Source organism: Macrotis lagotis, chromosome 2 (assembly GCF_037893015.1).
Source record: "Macrotis lagotis isolate mMagLag1 chromosome 2, bilby.v1.9.chrom.fasta, whole genome shotgun sequence".
NCBI lineage: Eukaryota > Metazoa > Chordata > Mammalia > Peramelemorphia > Peramelidae > Macrotis > Macrotis lagotis.
In genome coordinates this window covers 169,652,757-169,676,365 of record NC_133659.1, presented here as the reverse complement: position 1 = coordinate 169,676,365, position 23,609 = coordinate 169,652,757, and the positions used below count along the sequence as shown (strand labels likewise).

The following is a 23,609-nucleotide window of genomic DNA, read 5'->3' as shown; positions in this document are numbered from 1 at the left end:
TTTTAAAAACCATTTTAAAAAAGACATTCTTTTCCTTTCTTTTTTTGAAGGGGAAATGGGACAACCCCAAAACTACAACCTCAATGCATGAGGGAAGATTTTGTAAAAAATATGGATAGCCAAGCCTTAAAAAAAAAAAATCCCCCACATTGGTTATTTCCACGAATGTACAACTCATTCAGTATCTTGAATCCATTAACGCTCTGCCAGGAAATAGGCAGCATGTTTTCCTCTGAAATCATTCCTCTGAAATTATTCTTGGCCACTATATTTTCCTTTCTTATTGGTCTTCAAAGTTGTTTTAAATGCAAAAAATAAAATTCACAGGATTACAAAAGAACAATTACTGAGATTCAGAAATCAAAAAAAAAATTTAATTTAAGTTTAAAAATCTAAGCTTGGGTTGTCAAGCTACTAGTGCTATTGTTAAGATGAACAAGTTTCCAGATTGTTTTCCAGGATGGCTGGACTGATTCACAAAACCACCAAAAATACAATGATGTACCTGTTTTTAACTCTGTCCCACCACAACTGTTATTTTTCTCCTTTGTCTTCTTTGCAAATATGATGTTTGAGGGGGTATAACCTCAGAATTACTTTAATATGTATTTCATCTGGGACACTAATACATTGTTGGTGGAGCTATGAACTCATCCAGCCTTTCTGGAGAGCAATTTGGGATTATGCCCAAAGGGCAACAAAAATGTGCAGTAATACCACTACTGGGTCTATACCCTGAAGAGATGATAAAAAGGGTAAAAACATCACTTCTACAAAAATATTTATAGCAGCCCTGTTTGTGGTGGCAAAGAATTGGAAATTAAGAGAATGTCTTAAACAAACTGGTATATGTATTTCATGGAACACTATCGTTCTATTAGAAACCAGGAAGGATGGGAATTCAGGGAACCTGGAAAGATTTGCTGAGTGAGATGAGCAGAACCAGAAAAACATTGTACACCCTAACAGCAACATGGGGGTGATGAACAACCCTGATGGACTTAACTCATTCCTTCAGTGCAACAAGCAGGAACAATTTTGAGCTATCTGCAATGGAGAATACCATCTGTATCCAGAGAAAGAATTATGGACATTGAACAAAGACCAAAGACTATTACTGTCAAATTAGAAGAAAAAAGAGAGCACTATATTATTATATAATTTTACTATCTCATACTTTATTTTTCTTCCTTAAGGATATGATTTCTCTGACATCACATTCAACTGAGATCAATGTATAACATGGAACCAATGTAAACACTAACAGAATGCCTTCTATGGGAGGTAGGGGGAGGGAAGCAAAAATGGGGGAAAAAATTGTAAAACTCAAAATTTAAAAAAAAAAAGGAATTTCACAAAGTCTTTTTTGAGCTCATCCATAGCCTAAGCCCATTTTCTATTTCTCTTGGAGATTTTGGATACAGAAGCTTTGAGTTTGTCATGTTCTGAATCTTACATGAAACCAAAATAATTTTCTATGGTCAGATTCTTCTTTTTCTTTTGCTTGCTCATTTCTTCAGCCTACTACTGATTTACCACACTTCCAAGGCTTTCAGGGGTTTTTGGGGACACCCCACAGGGACCTTAATTCCTCCAAGGTCTTACAAGAGGCTCTGACTGCTTTCTTGCCTGTACTTTGTTTGATATGTGGATAACCACAGCCCCCCCCCCCCCCCCCCCCCCCCCCCCCCCGCCCTGGAGCTGTGAGGAGAGTCCCTGCTCAGCTACCATAGTATGGAAGCTCAGATTGCAACCTGGATCTGAGTGTGGGCAAATAGCAGATTCCTGTCCTATGGAGAGCAGAGAAATTTCTGCAGTCTACCCCAACCGCTTTACCATCTGTGGGATGCACTCTGGATGTGCAGGCTGCTTTCCCCGATTCCTGCTGCAGGTTCTCAACCAAGGGCTACTCCAAGGCCTGCACTCACTTCACACTGGCTCCACACTCACTCTGATGCAATGGAGTTCTCTCACCACCCCTTCAAGCTGTTCCCAGTGATCCCTGGGCTGTGCTGAGGCTTTTTTCAACCCTCAGTTCTGGTGAAATGGACCTTTCCCACAGAACTTTTAAGTTCTAAGGAAAACTGTTATCACTCAGTCTTTCTGTGGGTTCTGCACCCCTCTAAATTTTGGCTAGTCATAATTTGACAGCTTTTGGATTTTGGGGGGGAATGAATTTCCAGGAATTCCTGCCTTCAAACTGCCATCTTGACTCTGCCGCTAATATGTATTTCTCTAATGATTAATCTTTTGAATTTCATATTCTGGTTGATAGCCAATTATTAAGTATTTTAAATTGGAAATAAAATAAAATTGCCTGTTTATATCCTTTGACAACTTAGCTAATGGAGAATGACTCCTGATCTTATCAATTTAAATCAGCTTCTTACTTATCTTGGATGAATTAGAAAAATTTGCCAAATTGTACAAAAATATTCATAGTAGCCCTGTTTGGGGCAGCTAGGTGGTGCAGTGGATAGAGCTCCAGCCCTGAAGTCAGGAGTATCTGAGTTCTAATCCAGCCTCAGACATTTAATTACCTAGCTGTGTGGCCATGGGCAAGCCATTTACTTTGCCTTGCAAAACTGAAAAACAACCAAAAAAAGAATGTGGCTCACAGTAGCCCTGTTTGTAGTAGCACAGATTTGGAAATTGAGTGAATGTCCATTAATTAGGGAATGGCTGAACAAGACTGTGATTGATATATGTATGTTATGGAACACTATTGTTCTACTGAAACCAAGAGGGATGGGAATTCAGAGAAGCCTGGAAGGACTTGCATGAACTGATATTGAGCGAGATGAGCAGAACCAGAAGAACACTGTACACTCCAATTGCAATATGGGGGTGATGGATCAACTTTAATGGACTTGCTATTCCATCAATGCAATAATCAGGGACAATTTTAGAGCACCTGTGACAGAAAAGACCACCTGTATCCAGAGAAAGAACTGGAGTTTAAAAAAAGACCAAAGTCTATTACCTTCAATTTTTTTTAAGTATCTTATGCACTACATAATTTTATGTCTAATATTTTATTTTCTCCTCAAGGATATGATTTTTCTCCCGACACATTCAATTTCAATCAATGTAAAGAATAGAAACAAAGTAAAGATTATCAGACTGCCTTCTGTGGGGGGATGGGGGAGGGAAGGGAGGGTAGAGGAAAAATTGTAAAATTTAAACCTTTCTACTATTGTATATAATTGGAAAACAAAATATTAAAAAAAATTTTAATTTGCTGCAAAAATGTTTCCTAAGGTCACTTCTAATTTTAGATACACTAATTGAACAAAAGTTAATTTCATGTAATTAAATGATCCTTTTTCCCCTTCTGATCCTCTCTATCCTATGTTTACTTATGAAAAGTAACCCTATCTATATTTTTAAAAGGTATTTCATTCTTTGCTCCTCTAATTTGTTTATAATGTGACTTTCTATAATTATATCATGTATTCATTTGTAGTTTATCTTAACATCTCAGCAATTTTTGTTAAGTCTTTATCACAGTAATTGGGGTTATCCTTAGATATATCAAGATATGGTACAGCATTTCCTTCTGTATGTTGTGTACCAAATCCAATGACTAAACTATCTCTATTTTTTAACTAATATCAAATCATTTTAATGATTATTGTGAATTTTTTGAAGGCAAAGAACGTAGAAAGAGACAAGCTATGTACCAAAGTCCCACAAAGTTAGACAAGGACAAAAGTATAGGTTAATCCTGACAAGAAAAATATTTTTATTTTTAAACAGGACTAAATACACTTGTTTACTTTAAAAGAATTCTGTAAAAAAAATGGCTTTGCTTCATAAGGTTTACGTGTCCTTGTTTCTTCATTTCTTTGGGGCTCAATTTTTTCATATGTAAAATGAGAGTGGGCAATCCATAGTCATATGAAAAATTGCTCTAAATCACTAATCATTAGAGAAATGAAAATTAAAGCATCTCTGAGGTACCATCTCACACTTCTCAGACTGGCCAATATGACTAGAAAGAACAATGATTAATGTTGGAAAGGATGTGCAAAATTTGGAACACTAATGCATTGTTCCTGGAGCTGTGAACTCATCCAACCTTTCTGGAGAGCCATTTGGCATTATGCCCAAAGGGCAACAAAAATGTGCATACCCTCTGATCAAGCAATACCACTACTGGATCTATATCCTGAAGAGATTATGAAAAGGGTAAAAACACGACTTGTAGGGGGAAGCTAGGTGGCTTAGTGGATAAAGCACCGACCTTGGAGTCAGGAGTACCTGGGTTCAAATCCAGTCTCAGATACTTAATAATTACCTAGCTGTGTAGCCTTGGGCAAGCCACTTAACCCCATTTGCCTTGCAAAAACCTAATACTATTATTCTATTAAAAACTAGGAGGGATGGCAATTCAGGAAAACCTGGAAAAATTTACATGAACTGATGCTGAGGGAGATGAGTAGAACCAGAACACTGTACACCCTAACAGCAACATGGGGGTGATGGTCAACCTTAATAGACTTGCTCATTCCATTAGTGCAACAATTGGGCACAATTTTAGGATATCTGCGATGAAGAATACCATCAGTATCCAGAGAAAGAATTGTGGAGTTTGAATAAAGACCAAAGACTATTACCTTTAATTTTTAAAAAAAAGTTATCTTATTATGTAATTTTGCTATCTCTTATACTTTATGTTTCTTCCTTAAGGATATGATTTCTCTCAACTTAGTGTACCATGGAAAAAAATGGAAAAAAGTCTAACAGACTGCCTTCTGTGGGGAGGTGGAGGGAGGGAAGCAAGATTAGGGGAAAAATTGTAAAATTAAAAATAAATAAAATCTTTAAAATGAGAGTGGGACTAAATAATCCCTAAATGTTTACTCTAGATCTACATCTTTAAGTGCTTCAATTACATATTTCTATGGAAGGGAAAAGTATCTAGGCCACTGTAAAATTAGAATAAAGTAAAATTAGTAAAATTAGAATAAAGATGTCAAATTGAATAGCTTCAACCTATGTATGAAGGTGGTTTGTTATAAATTGAGGAGTAAAGGGAGACCAGAGAGTCTATAGGTTTTCTGAGATTGCTTTTTTTCCCTTTTTCTATGCATTCTTATAGAACAAAAATATAAGGCTGACATCTCCTACGAGTACTGCTTTAACTTGTCTTAACATTCAATTTTATCAAATGGCTGCTTATAGGGTTGTAACTTAGAATGCTTGAAAGATGTCATGATCTCAAAAAGCAGTCATTTTCTCTGCCACTGTTACTTCCTTCCTTGTGAGTTCTCTTATCAGCAAGGTAAACTTTGGATCTACCAGTAATTTGATTAAATTTAATAAACATTTATGTAAATGTGTCAGGCATCAAGGAAATAAAAATAAATCTGGGTTTTGGCATTTAAAGCTTACATTCTATAAGGAAGGAAGAAGGATAAGACAAACATACAACCAAATACACAAGGTATGCAATTATGGGGTTAAAAGGAGAATTTTAGGCATAGTGCTCTAGGAAAAAGTACTCTTAAGCAAAGTGCTCTAGGAAAAAGAACTCATTTTCAAATTGGTGGAGCAGGAAAGATTAAGGAATGCTAAAAGAAAGAAAAGTTACCTGAGTCTTGAAGTTAGGCTGAAAAGAAAGTATATTTTAGGTATGGAGGAAGGTCTGAGGAATTAAATATTTTTAAAATTTTTGTTTGTTTTGGCAAGCCAATGGGGTTAAGTGACTTGCCCAAAGTCACACAGCTGGTAAACATCAAGGGTCTGAGGCCAAATTTGAACTCAGGTCCTTATGACTCCAGGGTTGGTGCTCTATCCACTGCACCACCTAGTTGCCTTGGTCTGAGGGATTATTGAGAACAGATACAAGAAAAATAATACCAGTGGAGACAAAACTGTACACAAAAGGGCCTTTTATACATTCTTAAGTTTTATATGTATATTCTCCAAAGTAAGTTAGATATATTCCAAAAGTAAAACAACTAAATTAAATCCACTTCAACATCAGTTGAATCAGCAGCCATTTTATCTTCTAAATAAAACAAAACAATCAAAGCTAAAATATTATCTCTCTCCTAGAATCCAAAAAAATCTGAATTTGTTGGCTTGGAAATAGTCACTGAAATGTTTGTTTATTAAATATGTGATCAAAAAGCAGTCAAAAATGCATTCCTAACAAAAAACACTGCTGCCTTTTAAAAATCAAAATGCCAAAGGAAGATTTCAGTAAATGCTATACAAAGAACTAACCAAGGAGAAGAGGCTAGAATAAATATTGGCAACAGTTGATTATTCTTTATTACTTAATTTCTCCAATTAAATTGCTGAGTATTCAGTTTCACCCCACTAGTATCTTTTTTTTTTTAAGGTTTTTGCAAGGCAAACGGGGTTAAGTGGCTTGCCCAAGGCCACACAGCTAGGTAATTATTAATTGCCTGAGACCAGATTTGAACCCAGGTACTCCTGACTCTAGGGCCCTGGTGCTTTATCCAGGTACTTTATCCACTACGCCACCTAGCCCCCCCCCAGTATCTTTTATCCATTCTCTCTATTCCCACTGTAATCATCCAACTACAAGCTTCATTACCACCTGAAAGCAAAACTATAACTATTCCTAACAGATCTTACCTATATTCCATCAGAGGGGAGAAGTGAAGAAAAAAAAAAAAGGATTAAGTACCTACTACGTGCCAAGCACTTTATAATCATTATTTAATTAAATAATGATTAACATTAAAACTTAAAATAAACGATAATACATTATAATTCAGTATTTGTAAATACCCAAGCAGGTGCCTATGTGAACAGATGAACTAGAAAGTTATTACAGAAACAATGCATAAATGAAATGCACACTTGATAACATCTGGATGAAAAAAAAAGCCCCACCTCTAATCATCACTAAGGGCAAGAAAGATAAGAATATTCTTGAAATTGAAAAAGTCCGGTGTACAAAGCAGTTAAAGGAACTGGGTCGATTTAACGCTGCCACTTGTTTTGTGAGGTGGCCAAAGAATTCTGCTAGCATGGGATTCAAGCAGCACTCACAGAGCTAAAGACATGAAGAGCTTCCTTGCAGAGAAAAGAACAGATCAAATAATGAAATCTCCAGAAAATAAGGCTTAATACATCATTTGGAACAAAAATTAATATAAGGCCCAGTCTTACTTTTGCGGAAATACAACAGTAAGATTTGATTTGAACTTTGGTCTTGTAGATGCCAAGTCTAGCATTCTATCCACTGAGGTGTCTAACTGCCTAAGATATGGATCTATGATTTCAACAGCATAAGATACTTCCTCCACCAGTGAAGCTCAGCAGCTTTGCAGCTTACTTTATAGGCTATATCAAAGCCTACATTATGAGAGGTTAAGTGGCTTGCCTAATGTTATACAGTCATCATGTGTCAGAGGGGTAAGGTCTTCAGAGTCTCTATTGTCAGCCTCTAATCTTTTCTATGCTTGCCTCTCTCCTTCATAATGCTGACAAATACTCTTCCTGATGGTTAGATTTGACCATGTTTATACCTCTGATGAAAAATCTTCACAATCAACTGAGCATCCAATTTAAACCCTTCTGCCCAGCATTCGATGATCCCCATAAAATGGTGCCCCTCCATCATTCTAGCCTTACATCATTAATCCTTGCAATCAAAAAAAACCCCAATGCTCTGTGTTATCTGAACATGTATTATCCTATCAGTGTCTCCATGCTCATCCCCAACATATTTTCCATTTCTTTCCATTGCTGAAGTCAAAGTAATTCTTTAAAAAAAAACTCAAATGCCAAATAAAAAGCACTCCTTGATTCTATTACTATTAATAACATCCTCCCTCAGATGTCATGAAGCACTTTTATAGATTGCTAAACTATTAAAGCTGCATGGATATCTTATCCCCTGACTAGATTGTAAAATCCTAGATGGCACAAAGAAAAATCTTAGGTTTAAATTCCACCTTGAAGAAACAGGATAACTTTGAAAGTTATAACTTGATCTTATTATACTTTAAAAAATTAAGTATGGATACACTGTAGAGACCTGCAGTATTATTTATAATTTCTTCTTTTTCTAATCTACTAGATACTTCTAATCGACAACCTATATCATTTTATTTGCTTTTTTGTTAAATTCAGAAAAAACTGATTTTTTAAAACTTCTACCTCAAAAAATAAAAATCTCACTTCAAATATTTATCTATTATATAATCATGGGCAAGTCATTTAACCTTTCAAAATTAAAGAAGCTTTAAAAACAGTGGCATTTAGGTCCATTTTCCAAGCTATTTGCAAGAATTTCTGCTTATTTCTCCAAAACTGGCTAAAATAAAAAAAAAATTTCTGGTTAAAAAAAAAAACACTTTAGAAATATAACAAATGAGGGGCAGCTAGGTGGCATAGTGGATAAAGCACCGCCCTAGAGTCAGAAGTGCCTGGGTTCAAATTCGGTCTCAGACACTTAATAATTACCTAGCTGTGTGGCCCTGGGCAAGCCACTTAACCCCGTTTGCCTTGCAAACACCTAAAAAATATATATATATATAGCAAAATGGGGGCGGCTAGGTGATGCAGTGGATAGAGCATTGGCCTTGGAGTCAGGAGTACCTGAGTTCAAATTTGACTTCAGACACCTAATAATTACCTAGCTGTGTGACCTTGGGCAAGTCACTTAACCCCATTGCCTTGCAAAAAGCTAAAAAAAAAAAAAAGAAAGAAAGAAATATACCAAATGGAGCAGTTCAGTCAATAATATCTTCCTTGCTAGGAAATGACTAATCTAGTCTAAGGACTAAATTCTAACAGAAAGTTCTTTCAAAAACTTTTTTCTTTCACCATTATATTCAAAGATAATTGAATACAATAAGATGACAATTCTTAGACCATCATCAGGAACTTTGTCCTTCTAACCTCAAAAGAAAAGGGTTAAGTAAGAACTGTCAATCAGGAAAAGTACAAAACTCAGATCCCCACCAACACATTTAATTTTATCAGGGTAAACTTAGGAAAAACTTGAACTTTTGTTGTTGCAAAAAGACTGTACTGGATACGAATGTGATAGAATACTGTTTTTCTGTAGAAATCATGAAAAGGTGGATTTCAGAAAAGCCTAGAAAAACTGATATGAAATGATGGCTGAGTGAAGTGAACAACATTAACAGCAATCAAGTGATAAACTTATCTCTTCTCAGCAGTACAAGGAGCAAAGACAATTTTAAAGAACTTGTGATGGAAAATGTCATCTACATTCAAAGAAAGAACTTTGAAGTCTGAATGCAGACCAAAGCATACTATTTTCAATTTTTAAAATGTTTTATGCTTTTTTTGTTCTAATTTTTCTTTCACAAAATGACTAATAGGGAAATATGTTTAACATGGTTATATACGTATAAAATACAGCAGATTATTTCCTGGGGAGGGAGGAAAAATATATAACTCAAAATTTAAAAAAAATCTTTTTGCAAAACTTTGGAAAAATAATTTGGAAGGGGGTGGAGCCAAGATGGTGACAAGAAGTGATCGAGTCTTAGGTGCTCTCTGATAAATCTTGAAACTAAGGACTCTAACTAAACTTTCAAGAGACAGAACCCACAAAGGGACCCAGTGATACAGTTCTCCTACTCAAGGTAACCTGGAAAAGCGCAGAAAGGCTCTGCTCCCCGGGGTCGGAGGGGCGGCCCACCAGAGGGGTGGCCTGCCAGAGCCAAAGAACTTCAGCCTCCCGGAGGCAGCCCCAGGGCGCTGGGAGCCGGGATTCACAGCAGCAGACACCGCTGGGGAGCACAGGCACAAAGTGGGGGAACAGCAGGGGACCTCTGCCAGAGCAAGCACATGGAGCCAAACCCTCAGGGCACACAGCAAGCAGCTTGGTCTTTCAGCAGCCCAGATCCAGGAACAGAAGCAAGCAGAGCCGGTAAGCAGGAGCCTCCAGGGCATGAGCCCATTGAGCTGAGGCAGGGAAGTGAAAAGAGAGAGACTGCCCAGCTCTGTCCTCTGCCCCTGGAACAGGACTCTGGGGCTCTGACCACATTCAGATCCTGATCCCAGTCTAGGCCCCCCCCATAGAACAGCAGGGTTCCCCCCTCACCTCAGCCCCTGGCAGAGGGGGGTGCTTATGGTCATTCACAGACTAAGGGAGAGGACGGAGCCTCACACACTGAGGCCCTTGTGGGAGTGTCCCAAAAGCTCAGTAAGCACCCAAAACCAGGCCCAGGCTGGGAAAATGAGCAAGCAGAGAAATAAGAGGAAAACCACTGAGAAATATTTTTCATATGAGCCCAATTAGGATCAAAATGCTCAGTCTGAAGATGAGGAAGTACAAGCTCCTGCATCTAAAGACTCCAAGAAAAACAGAAATTGGGCTCAGGCTATGACAGCTCAAAAAAGACTTTGAAAATCAAATGAGGGAGTTGGAAGAAAAACTGGGAAAAGAAAGGAGAGAGATGCAGGAAAAACATGAAAATGAAGTCAGCAGCTTAGTCAAGGAAATCCAAAAAAATGCTGAAGAAAATGGCATGCTAAAAACCAGCTTAGGTCAAATGGATAAAACAGTTCAAAAAGTTATGGAGGAGAAGAATGCCTTAATAAGCAAAATTGGCCAGATGGAAAAAAGAGATAAGAAAACTCTCTGAGGAGAACAAATTCTTCAGACAAAGAATAGAATTCAGGGAGATTGATGAATTTACCAGAAATCAGGAATCAATACTTCAAAACCAAAAAAAAAAAAAATGAAAAATTAGAAGAAAATGTGAAATATCTCATTGAAAAAACAATTGATATGGAAAGCAGACTTAGAAAAGTAATTTAAAAATTATTGGAATGCCTGAAAGTCATGATCAGGAAAAGAGCCTTGACATCATTTTCAAAGAATTACTAAAGGAAAATTGCCCTGATATTCTAGAAGCAGAGGGCAAAATAGAAATGGAGAGAATCCACCGATCCCCCTGAGAAAGAGATCCCCAAAAACCAACCCCCAGGAATATTATAGCCAAGTTCCAGAACTCCCAAGTCAAGGAGAAAATATTACAAGCAGCCAGAAGGACACAGTTCAAATATCGTGGAGCTGCAGTCAGGATCACACAGGGCTTAGCAGCAGCTACACTGGAAGCTCGTAGGCCTTGGAATATAATATACCGGAAGGCAAAAGAGCTTAGAATGCAGCCAAGAATGAACTACCCAGCAAGGTTGAATGTCCTCTTCCAGGGAAAAAGATGGACTTTCAATGAACCAGGGGAATTTCAAAGGTTCCTTTTGGAATGGCCAGAGCTGAACAGAAGGTTTGATCTTCAGATACAGGACTCAGGTAAAGCATGGAGATTGGAAGAGAGGGGGGAAATATGAGGGACTTGATGTTGAACTTCATGTATTCCTGCATAGAAAAATGACACTGATAATACTCATATGAACCTTCTCAGTTAATAGAGCAGATAGAGGGAGCTTTTATAGTTGAAGCACAGGAGAAAGCTGAATTCGATGATAAAATATGGTGTAATAATGGAGTCAATAGATAAAAGGGAAATGTAATGAGAGAAAGAAAAAGGAGAGGGGGAATAGGCCAAGATATTTCATATAATAAGATTTTTTTTAATTACAATGAGCTATTGCAATGATATGGAAGGGGGGAGGCAAGGGGGAATGAGGGAACCTTCGCTCTCATCAGAGGTGGTTAGGGGAGGAAACAGCATATATACTCAATGGGGTATACACATCTAGAGTAAGAAGGGGGGGGGGAGCAGGGAGAAGGGGTGGGGATGTGAATAAAGGAGAGGATGGACCATGGAGGGAGAGTGGTCAGATATAACACATTTTCTTTTTTATTTCTTGCAAGGGGCTGGGATTGGATGGCCTGTCCCGGACCATAGGGCCAGGTGGATGCTGGGCCTAAGGGGTGGTTTGGGGGCTTGGGGCTTCCTGGCCCCAGGACCAGGGATCTGTCTGCTGCACCACTCAGCGACCCTACAGCAGAGTCAAAGTGAAAGGAGAGAGAAATTATAGTACATGGTAATGGAGAAGTATGAAAGGAGGGAGTTGCGATCAGCAATGGCAACGTTGGAAAAATATGGATGTAACTTTTGCCATGGACTTACCATAAAGAATGCGATCCACCCATGACAGAGTTGTTGGTGTTGGAACAAAGAATGAAGCACATTTTTTATTATTATTATTTGGGGGAGGGTGCAGGCCAAATGGGGCTGGGTGGCCTGCCTGGGGCCACATAGCAGGCTGGATTTGGACCAGGGTGCTCCTGGCTCAAGGGCCAATGCTCTGTCTGCCACCCAGCCACCCCTACTATGATTACTATTTTATTTTATTTTGGGTCTTTTTTTTCCCTTCTTTTTGGTTTTTGCAGGGCAGTGGGGATTGGGTGGCTTGCATGTCACACGGCTGGGGGATTGTTGGGTGTACAGGGCTGGATGTGGGCTCAGGTGATCGTGGCTCCAGGGCTGGTGCTTTGTCCATTGCGCCAGCTGGCCATACGTACAATTATTACTATTATTTTTTTTAACTTTAATTTTTTTCTCTCCCCTTTATCTCCCAAGCAAGTTTATATTCATGGGGGGGAGGAGTATTTGTTTACTCTTTTTTTTTTAAGGTTTTTGCAAGGCAAATGGGGTTAAGTGGCTTTCCCAAGGCCACACAGCTAGGTCATGATTAAGTGTCTGAGACAGGATTTGAACCCAGGTACTCCTGACTCCAAGGCGGTGCTTTATCCACTACGCCACCTAGCCGCCCAGTTTACTCTTAAACAAGAATATTTTATTAATGTAAAAAAAAAACATTTGCACAAAATGAGAATAAAAAAATAAAATAAAGAAAAAAAAATTTGTTAAAAATTACAATTTCAGTGTAATTTCTAAATACACTCCCATTTTATTACTTACATTCCCTGTTTCTAGCTGATGTTCCACTTCAGTTTAGAAAACTGGGTTCCTTGAACTTTTTTTTAATATATTGATTCATTTACACACAAATAAAGGGCACACTGAATGAGGTTATTTAGTAAGGAAGCTTTCCATTCAACAATTTCTCCATCTTGCAATTGACTGAAAGGTGTTGAGAATATAACCCCCATTTGCCTTGCAAAATCCTTAAAAAAAAAAATTATTCTGAGTATCCTTGGACTTTATCAAAATGTCAAAGGATCTGTGATTAGAAAAGTTAAAAACTAAAAATATCATAATAAAATTAAGTTTCTATCCTCAAAAGTACCTACACTTTTAATATATAATTGGCAGGGTCAGAAGAAAAGGAAGTAATAACAGCAGAATCTGGCTTCAACAGGCAAAAGAAAAAATATTAGAATATTGGACTTGGTAGAAAGGAAAGCAAATCTCTGATTCTAGGGCAATTTAAAAAAGGAAAGTGGACAAATATAAGCATTATAATCTTAAATCAGAGAGAAGTGATGAAATTACAAACCTGACAAGCTATCAAAATGTGAAAAATCATCCAAACCACATTCAAGGATAAAAATTGAAGACTACAAAACTGTGAAAAAATAATGGAACCACCATACCTGAACCCTAATAATCAGCAAAGGTTTAGAGGAAGAAGAAATGATACTTAAAAGAAAATACATGGAAAAATAAGGTGGATTAGATTAAGTTTATATAGAGAACAAAATCCATGCTAAAGAGAAAGTAATTGTGGGACCACTAAGGGACAAATAAGCAAGAGCCAAAGCAGTTGAAGATAGCAAAAGTTTAAAAAAATTCTTGAATCTTATTAATACAAAAAGACCAAGTAAATGTTAAAAACTACAAATTTATCTACCTACATTTCCAAGAATATAACATCTTTAAGACAATAATTCATTTCCACACAGAGAACTTTCAAAGAGGCTATTAGTGTGGAACAAGGCAGGCTTTCCATTCAACTAGAGATCAAATTTCCAAATTAAGTGATTGAAAGGTGTTGAGAATATAAGATATCACTATGCAAACATTTTTTGTCAATTATATATGTTACAACAAAATGTCACCTCTTCTATGTTCTTTTATAACAAACTTTCTCTTCATACATCAACACCATTCAGAATTTCTTAGAAAATGTTACAGAAATAGCATGCAATGATCTAATAATAAAGTAAAAAACAAAAAACAAAAAAATTATTCTCCCACTAAAAGATATTTACCACTGTAAAGAAAGAGAAATAGTGCACACTCCAGTTTGAGGAGGACTTCCCTAAGGATGCTAAGCTCTTCCAGATGCTAATGTCTGTAGAAAACATTGAGTTGATTGTATTATGCTTCAAAGCAGTTTTAAAGTTTCCTGGAAGCGAGCTTCATAATCACTCAAAGCTCACTCAAAGATGGCGTACCCATCTACAGTACAGGAGAGGTGAAATGAATGAAAAAAGTCAACAGTCTAGATTTTTCATCATGCAATGCTGTATATCCGGACAAGAAATAAAGGCAGGCAACAATCTAAACTCTAAATTGAAAAGGAGAGTAGCCTGAATTGCTTTCAGATCAGAGCCTAAATTTCATGAAGCAAAAGCCCATTTTTTTTAATACTATAATTTTCCAAGAGGCAGCAAGATAAGACACAATATAGTATGGCCTCTGAAAAACACATGGTAGGTGTGTCTAGGATGCAATATATAAATAGGAATTGCAAAGAACATGATTAAAAGATACCTCAAATGGGATTATATGATAGGAAAAGATGAACTGGTCACTGAGACAAAACTTCCTCTGATACAATATGATGATGATGATATTACTATAGCCAACATTATATAGTATTTACAATGTACCCAGAATTATTTTAAGTGTTTAGAATATCATCACAGCAACCCTGAAAACATTCCTTATCTTACAGACAAGGAAACTAAAGGAAACAGTGTCTGGGTCTCACACAGGATCATAAATCCAGTAAATATTTGAAGTCTAATTTGAATGCAGATCTTCCTCACTTCCTCACTCCACAATGTGGAGAAGAAAATGAGGAATGCCTCCAACTTTAGTAAAGAAAATATGCTAAGAATTTTGATATACGCACATACATGCTAATAAAAGGCAACAGAAAAAGGAAAAAAATAACACTTAACAATACACTACCTCCCACCAAGTCCTTCAATCCTTTCTCTTTCTTTAGGAAGTTCAGGTTTGTGGTCCTGTGTCACTTCCACAGCTCTGACAAAATCATCTTTTGGGTCGTCTTGAACTCCAAGGACCACGCCTGAGTCTCCAACATGAGCTACATACATCTTTGTGCCTCGGATGATAACTACACTTGCAGTTGTGCCCGATGTGCTGGGAAGTCCAGTCATAGTCTTAGGCCATTCTGCTGTAATAAGAAATGAAACATAGGTTTTATTCTTGTATATTTCAACACAAACTTAACAAAAAAATATAAGCAGATACATAATACTAAAATTTAATCACAAAAGATAAAACTTTCACAAAGCAATAAATAAGGAAATGTCAAATATAGTCAAACAAGATATGTTAATACTGATCATAAGAATTTATCAAACATATGTTTATCTAAGGAGCAGCTAAGGTGGTTCAGTGAATAGCGCAATGGCCCTTAAGTAAGGAAAACCTGAGTTCAAATCTGCCCTCAGACACTTAAAGTTGCATGATCTTGGACAAGTCACTTAACTCCATTGCCTTGCAAAAACAAACAAAAAAAGTTAATCTAGTTCAATCTCAATGTTTCTACCTTAGAATAAAAGTATTCAATTTTATTACTATTTCTTCTGCAAAATTCTTTGGACTTTATATTTTAACATTTAGAGGCTAGGTGTATGTTAAAACTGCTTATTTCTGATAGCTGGAAAATCATTATTTCCTATTCAATGTTAATTTTAGAAAATGTTAATCTAACATCTACAACATCTAAGGTGAGCTAGAAACTTAAAAACAAAAGGAAAAAAAATCACAGAATTTTAGAAATGAGCAGTAAATAACTTCCAAGGTGACACAGTTTAATACCTCCCACAGAGAACCAAAAGAACCTAAACAATGTCTTAACTGAATAAAGTTGGACCCAGCAATATTGTAGGTAAAAAAAGATTTCAAGCAACAGCTTTGATAGTTTTATTAGGTAATTTTAAAAAAGTGCCAGTAGTCCATAAAAATTATATTCAACTCCCTGAGAAAACACACAAGATAACTAAGAAAGTTGCCTATATGTTAGATCTAACAAGTTAATAAAAATTCTGAGAAATCCTGATAGTCCCTATTATTTATAAATACCATCCCAAAGAGACAAGTCTACCTTTCATATTTGTCTTTCCATTTATCTCCATCTTTCTTCTGCCCATAATTTATTTACCTAATCACTAAGAGCTTTGAATGCTCAACTAAATTACAATAAACATTTATAAAACATATGCATTTATAAGATTTTAAAAGATCTCTAAAGGTAAGATTCTAACATGCTTTTGCCTTCTACAAAAAAAATGAGAAATAAACTTCTTCACTAGATCCAAATTATTTGCAATCGTAAAAATGTAATAAAATAAAAAATTAGTATAGGCATGCATTCTCACAAACTTAAAACCTCAAAGGAATAAAGCAAAGCAAATATCATAGATTAGGCAACAGATGAATGAACCATACACCAGTGTCAACCAACTTCTTTTTCACACTAAAGCCTTAACAATACAACCTGTAATTTGAGTACCTGTTCTGTCACTAGCTAGTTTTGTGGCCTTCAACAAATCATTTTAACTTCTCTGGGTCTCCCTTTGAAGAGAAGAAGGACTGAATTAGATTAAGTATATATAAGGTTCCTTCCATCTATAAGTCTGATATCAAAAATGAGATTTCCTCTCCTTATCATTTTTATTATGCTCTAAATTAGATTTACCTATGGATACTACAGTATTAATTATCAATAAAACTTTTCCTAAACTAAAAATCTATTAAAGAAATACAATATTCATTTTTCTCTGAAGCTTTAACATAATAAAATTTGTACAAGGTCTGTTCTTTGAAACTAAACTGGACTAGGGAATAAAAAAGTGCTGGATCTTTCGGAAGTGGGGGGGCAGGAGGAAGAGTCAACTGAGGTTAAGTGACTTGTCACAAATAAGAGTCTGAGGCTGGATTGGAACTCTACCATACTCTTAACTTCAAGTTTGGTGCTCTATTCAAATGATATCAAATTTCAGATAAAACATGTTTTCCAAGTAAGCAAAGGCCCAAATTAAATAAACAATAAGATTTCTAACCTGTAGGCAAGAAGAGGGGAGGGGGAAGAAAAGAAAAGGCTTACTAATAAATAGAAAGAAAAGATATATCGGCATTTAGTCATCATACACCCCATTATAAATACTATTCCTTCACCCTAAAAACAGTCATTTTCCCTTTTAGGTAAACTAATTTCTCCTTTCATCCATAGAAGGAAATACTTAGGGGATGGGGGAAAAAAACTTTTGCAATTGGTTATACTATAAACTATGATGTTCTCAGGACAACTGAACAAATCTCTTAAGGAATGTGAGATACACTGGAAGATTTGTGAAACTTATCCATAAGCAACACTATTTGTAATTTTAAAATTGAGAACAAACTGTATGTCCAGTGGCTAAATAAACTGTAAGATATAACAAGATTATCACTTGATCTTGTAGAACAAAAGCAAACCCAAGGAAATACTGATATAATATAAAGGGATCAAAGTAGAAGCAAAAGATTAATATTACAATTATATAAACAAAAATTTAAATGGCAACAAAACTCTAACCAAAAACACTAGGCAACAATGATACTAAATCAGGAAATATATCAAACCTCTCTTCCAACAAACAAAAGTCTAATAAAGAATAAACTTACATATACCTTCAGTCCAAATCACGCAGCTCCATGCTATTTTACTTAACTATTTTCACAACCTTATGCTGTGAAGGATTCTATTGTACCCTGGAATTTGTATGAAAGCTGGAAGCCAATTTATTTACTACATGTACTTGCTCAAGAAACTAGGATGATTCCTCCAGAATTAAATGCTAAATACATCTCTTTTAGTGTCAAGCATTCCATACTCTCTTTTGTACTTTGCTCCAAAAGGATTTTAAAGAACACCATCACTTAGGGTGAAAGAGGATTATTTTATCTAAGGTTTGGAGATGGAAGCCTGTATGTGTGACAAAAACATTCTTTGCTTTATTTGTCCCTACAAAAGTCTAGAGTATAACTAAAACTAAAGCCTAACAGAAAATTTCTCTTCTAAAAACATACATTTGTAAACAAAGGACTACTTCATAATTTATGAAAATAACAGCAATAGTGATTCTAAGCAAATTATTTTAATTAAGAGAAGCTTGCTAGGGTAGTATGTTTTCATTTAAATACTAAACTTGCCATAATTCCACTAACAAAAGGTTATGTCCATCCCCTACACTTCAATTTACAGTTGTTTGTAGTCTTTCCTTGCACAGAAGGTACAACTCTGTGGTAGATTTCTGCCGTTCTGCTTTCAACTCTTTTCTTCATATTCCAAAACAAAACAAATGTATAATGGAGCCTCTGGGATTGGTTGGGAAAATGCTCTATCAGCAACTGACTGGCTGATCCACGATTCAATCCCACAACTCTGGGCAAAAAGCCAGGCTGACTTTGGGAGGAGTCTCTTTCCCCAGTCACAACTTACTATACCAGCGTTTTTTTTTTAAAAAAAAAATCTTGTATTTGGCTAATTAAGTATGCTACTCAAGAAATATTAAAAAGTTCTGAAAAGCACAATGGGGATTTTTTTTAATATTACATCGATTGAAGATACGTGCAGGAAATTATTAAACAAATAAGTTTCCCTGACCTTACATTTGGAGTTTATTTTGCAGGAGCTTTCCAAATGAAAACTCCCTCCCCCTCTCTCCAACCCCATCCTAGGATCATAGCATAATGGAGAGCTGCCAAAGGTTCCTAGAGTGACTCTATTGTCACATAGTTATCAAAGGGCAGGATTTGAGCAGAAGTCTTCAAAAACAAGACCAGATCTCTACTAAAGCCTCCTGACCTTTCAAACATTATGGAACCGGCTCTCAAAATTACTCAACAAAATAACCACATAATCCTTTTGCCTGCGGCTTTGTTATACTCCAAAACCAGAATTTTTGCATTTCCAAAATATTTTCTTGCAGACCTAATCAGATCTATTTGAGTTATGTAGTAATTTAACTCGATTTATCTGGGTTGTGATTCTTTAAAAGAATTCCTAAAGGAAGTTCTAGGCAGCAACTTCTTATGGTATGCCAAAACATAGTGAAGTCCTTTATCACGTAATTTACTCACGTTCTCTCGGTTTTGTAAGAATTAGGAAGGGGGTTAGAGAATGGTCTAATAACTCTCTTCCAGAGTGGTGAAGCAATGTCCTTTCTGGTCTGCGGTCCCAAGGGGCATAGGGAGGAGCTAAACAGAACGAGTCTAAGCGGCCAAGGAGCAAGCGGAGGGTCTAGGACAGGAGAAGGAAACTTCTAAGGCCGGGAGCGACTCTTCGGAAGTCCGGGGCGCTCGCGGGCAGGCGGCGGAGCGCTGGGGGGTCGCTGGGCTTCCAGCTCCACGAGGGCGCGCACCCCGCTCTGCCGTTCTCGCCCCCACCCCCGCCGAACGCCCGGAACTCGGGCCCGGACGCGGCCGAAGGTCGGGCCCGCGGCGCGCCCGGGCCCCCGAGGGGAGGCTGGGCACACGTTCCAGGGGGACGTGCCCCAGCCGGGGGCTCGGGGAGGCGGGAGGTTCGGCTCGTTTCGGCGTCCGGCTCCGAGGGGAAGCGGGGGGGGGGGGGGGGGGAGGCGGGCAGGCTCCGCGCCCCGGACGCTGGGGGGAGGGGGCCGGGGGCGCGAGCCCGGGGAAGGCGGGAAGGCGGTCGGCGCGAGCGGCCACGGCCACGGTCACTCACCCAGCTTCTTCCACATGGCCAGGTGACAGGCGAGGAAGCCCTTGCGGATGGCGGCGCACACCTCGGCCGGCTCTGCGGAGCGGAAGCCTTTCTGCTTCTTGATGAAGCCCCACAGGTGCTCCCGGGCGAACTGGGCCGCCTCCCGGCCGCCGTGGCCGTCGCACACCGCGAAGAAGGCCACCGAGGAGCGGCGGCGGCGGCGGCGCGGCGAGGCCCCGGCGCCCCCCGCCGGCTCGCGCGGTCCGTGGCGGGCCCCCGAGAGGCCCTCGCCCGCGGGGCCCGTCTCTTCCTCGGGGGGCGGCGGCGCCGAGCCCGGCGGGAGCTCGTCCTCGGCGGGCGGCCCCGGCTCCGGCTCCGGCTCCGGCTCCACCACGATCTGGGTCACGTCCTCCATGTACTTCCTCCCGCCTTGGTCGGAGAAGACGCTCACCCCGAGCGAGTAGAGTCCCGCCATGGCCGGATGGCCGGGACCCTCGCGGCCCCGCCGCCCGCCCGCCGAGCGCGGCCGCGCGAGGTCCAGGCTGCGCGCTCGCCGGCCGCCAACTATTGTTTATCTTCGACGACGGCGAGCGGGGGGAGGGGAGGAGGCGGGGGGAGGGGGCGGGCCCCGAGCAGGCGGGGGGAGGGGGCGCGCGGGGTCGAGGCTTGTCCCGCGAGCTCTACGTTCGCTGAGGTAACAACGATCCCCCGGCGCGGCTTGGCGACGGCGCCTGCGCAACGCCCTTCGGTCCCGCTCGCCCCGCCCTCCCCGGCCTACTTACTCAGCTCCGTCATTCCCCTCCGCTGTCGTCACTCTCCACTCGGCCTCTTTCCCTCGACTTCGGACCAATCCCGAGGCAGGGCAGGGCCACCCGTCCCCTCCCCCCAACGCTCGTTTCCCTGTCCGCCCCGCCCCCACCGCGCTTGTTCGCTTGGGTTAGAGGAGATCTCGCGAGAGCGGAGCGGCCGCTCGTCCTTCGCTGTCGGGGCCGCTCGCCTCTCGGCTACGGCGCTCGGTCGGGACTGTCGGGGAAGCTGGGGCGGGAGGCTCGGCCAGCCGCGGGAGCGGAACTGACTGCGCCGGGCAGCACGGGGCACGAAATCTCCGCCGCCTCTTACAGAAGGCCGGCGCAGCGAGGGTGGCGCTCTCCGGCTCCCGCCACGGACGGACCCGCCGCCCCTCCAGGCTCCCGGCCCCCAGCCCGGCCTGCCGTGGGGGTGCTCCTCCCGCTTTTCTCTCAGAGCGCCCCCGGGATGGGTTTCTTCGCGATGGAATCTTACACCGGTCTTTAACGAAAAGGTCAAGTTCTTGGGAAGTTTCTCTCTTCAGTTGCATAATGCCTTCTCGAAGGGCAATCTTTTTTTTTGTACTGTTTCACCAAAGGGCACGTCTGTGAAGCCCACACCGACCAAGTATTCGGAGCTTCCTAAAAGCTAGTACAGTGTCATTTAGAACCGAAGCCGCGCTAAAGAACCGGGGCTGGTGCTTCTGTTCCTTGGGGCGAAGGCTAGGAAAAGACGCTCCTCCCCCAAAGGAAAAAAAACTGGTGAAAATAGGATGGATTTTACTAAGCATAGTTTGAGGAGAGGTTTGTATTTACTGGAGAAGTGGCTGCAAAATATTCGTAGGGCCCACAGCTGGACATTATTACTTGTGAAGGAAGCTTCTTCCCATCTACCGTCTCCTCTTCAAAAAGTGTATTGACAAGGATAGCGTTTACAATTTGGGGCTGTCTGCAATGGAGAATGCCATCTGTATCCAGAGAAACAAAGACCAAGGAATATTACCTTAAATTTAGAAAAAAGAAACTGATATCTTATTGTCTGATCTTGCTATCTTGAATACTTTGTTTTTTCCTTAAGGATAGGATTTCTCTCTCATCCCATTCAATTGGGATCAATGGAAACAATGGAAGACTGACAAATTGCCTTCTGTGGGGGGTGGGGGGAGGGAAGTAAGATTAGGGGGAAAATTGTAAAACTCAATAAAAACTTTAAAAGAAAAAAGAATAGGATAGTACTTTTAACGTCTTCAGGAACTCTGCAGTGTGACTTGTAAAACCTTTAAGACTCTACTATATTTATTCTTCCTCAGACACACCCCTTCACAAATCTGACTATACCCTACCTTGCACTTTTTTAGTTCTGCAGTCGGGCTTCCCACCCCAACCCTCCACTGAAATTGCTCTCACCCAAGTTACCATCTCAATGTTCATCCACCTTAAGAGCAAGGCAAAGCAAAAGCCTTTATTAAATATTTGATTTGAGGCCAGGCACTGTGCTACGCTGGGGATACAAATAAAAGCAAAGAGGAAGCGACTGCTCTCTGGGATCTTGCATTCTAAAGGAGGGAAAAACAAAGAGGAAGTTGAAATGCTGGAGGGGGAGAGTAACAGGCAGTTTGAGGCTTTCTGCCTTCATAGGAGACCCCAGGAGAATCTCATCGGTGGGAAAGGGTTCAAGAACAGCATAGAGGTGTTACAGATGAGGAAAGCCACAGGGAAAGATGTTTGTTTCAAGGTGTGAAGGCTGAAGTCAGTGGAGGAACTTAGAATAGTCACCTCACCTGCAGCAAGATATTGAGGCCCAGAAAAGTCAAAAGCATAGCCAAGGAGAGAAATACCATCATCCCCAGCTACTTAGAATCTGCTTCCTTGAAGACTCAGCTCCTGAAGGCTATCCTATTGCTTTCCCCAGATGGGATCTCCAGCTTCTAAGGACACCCTTTCACCAAACCATCTTGTATTCCTTTTGTATGAATTATGCATAATATTTTACATATGTTCATATTGTTCCCCTTAGAATATAAGCTCCTTGAAATCTCATACTTCATCTCCAGAACTTACCATAGTGCGTAGCACATAAGCACTTAAATGTTTATTAATTGATTGATTGAATACAGCAAAGTTGGAGATAACGTGTGTAATGGGAGAAATACCTCAGTTTTGCATTCATGTGATAAGTTGAGACTAACAAACCTATCACAATGCAGAAAATTATAGAGGTTAAAAATGTAGGTTTAATAATAAAATAGAGGTTGAAAAGGTAGGGAAAAACCCTGAATCAAGATTAGAGTTTTTGACAAGACTTTATAAGAAATTGTAAGCTAAATAATTTTTGACACAGAACAATTTAATACATTCTCTTAGGTCATATAACTTAAAAACATAATCCTATATATCCCCAAATATAGTAGGTAAACTACATTTAGAGGGTCCACAATGGGCTGATTTATATGCCTCAAAGAGAACTAGATTAGGAACTAGTAAAATGTCTTCATTAATGACTAAATCACCTTGAGAAGCTCAAAACTCTCCTATCTGAGGAAATGTTTAAAAGTCTTAACCCTTAATATTCCAGATTTTAGTTTTCTGTTACTTGCTCCTTACCAACTCTTCATGACCCCATTTGGATTTTTTTTTTATTAAAGATTTTGGAGTGCTTTACCATTTCCTTCTCTAACTCATTTTACAGATGTGAGGAAATTGAGATAATAGGGTGAAGGGCCTTGCTCAGGGTCACACTAGTGTCTGAGATTAGATCTGAACTCGGGAAGATGGGATTTCCTGACTCCAGACCAGGTACACTATCCACTATGACACCTAGATCTATCTTGAATTAATAAACACTTGCAAACATCAGGAATCTTTGTCAAGCCTACCAATTATTTTCTGCTGGAAAAATTGGAAGTGGGGTGAATTGTGGGTGGATTAAAAAGGGGAAGGGTAGGTACTTCTGTTAGAAAATTTCAGTTTTTCTCTTAATGAAAGCTTAGCCTTCTTTGATTCCATGTAAAACCT

General features: G+C 39.5%; 1 protein-coding gene across 2 annotated transcripts in view; it reads right to left on the bottom strand.

Annotated features, from left to right (window-relative positions):
* PPM1D (protein phosphatase, Mg2+/Mn2+ dependent 1D) overlaps positions 1–20,364 on the bottom strand; it is a 52,703-nt gene extending 32,339 nt beyond the window's left edge. The window contains exons 1-2 of one of the 2 annotated variants that reach the window (XM_074223542.1): positions 19,831–20,364; positions 15,042–15,270 (exon numbers count right to left, since the gene is read on the bottom strand). In XM_074223542.1, the coding sequence (XP_074079643.1) occupies positions 15,042–15,270; positions 19,831–20,284 (683 nt within the window). In that variant the 5' untranslated portion in view covers positions 20,285–20,364. The remainder of the gene's footprint in view (positions 1–15,041; positions 15,271–19,830) is intronic. The other variant, XM_074223543.1, reaches the window with a different exon arrangement.
* Positions 20,365–23,609: the final 3,245 nt, after the last annotated feature.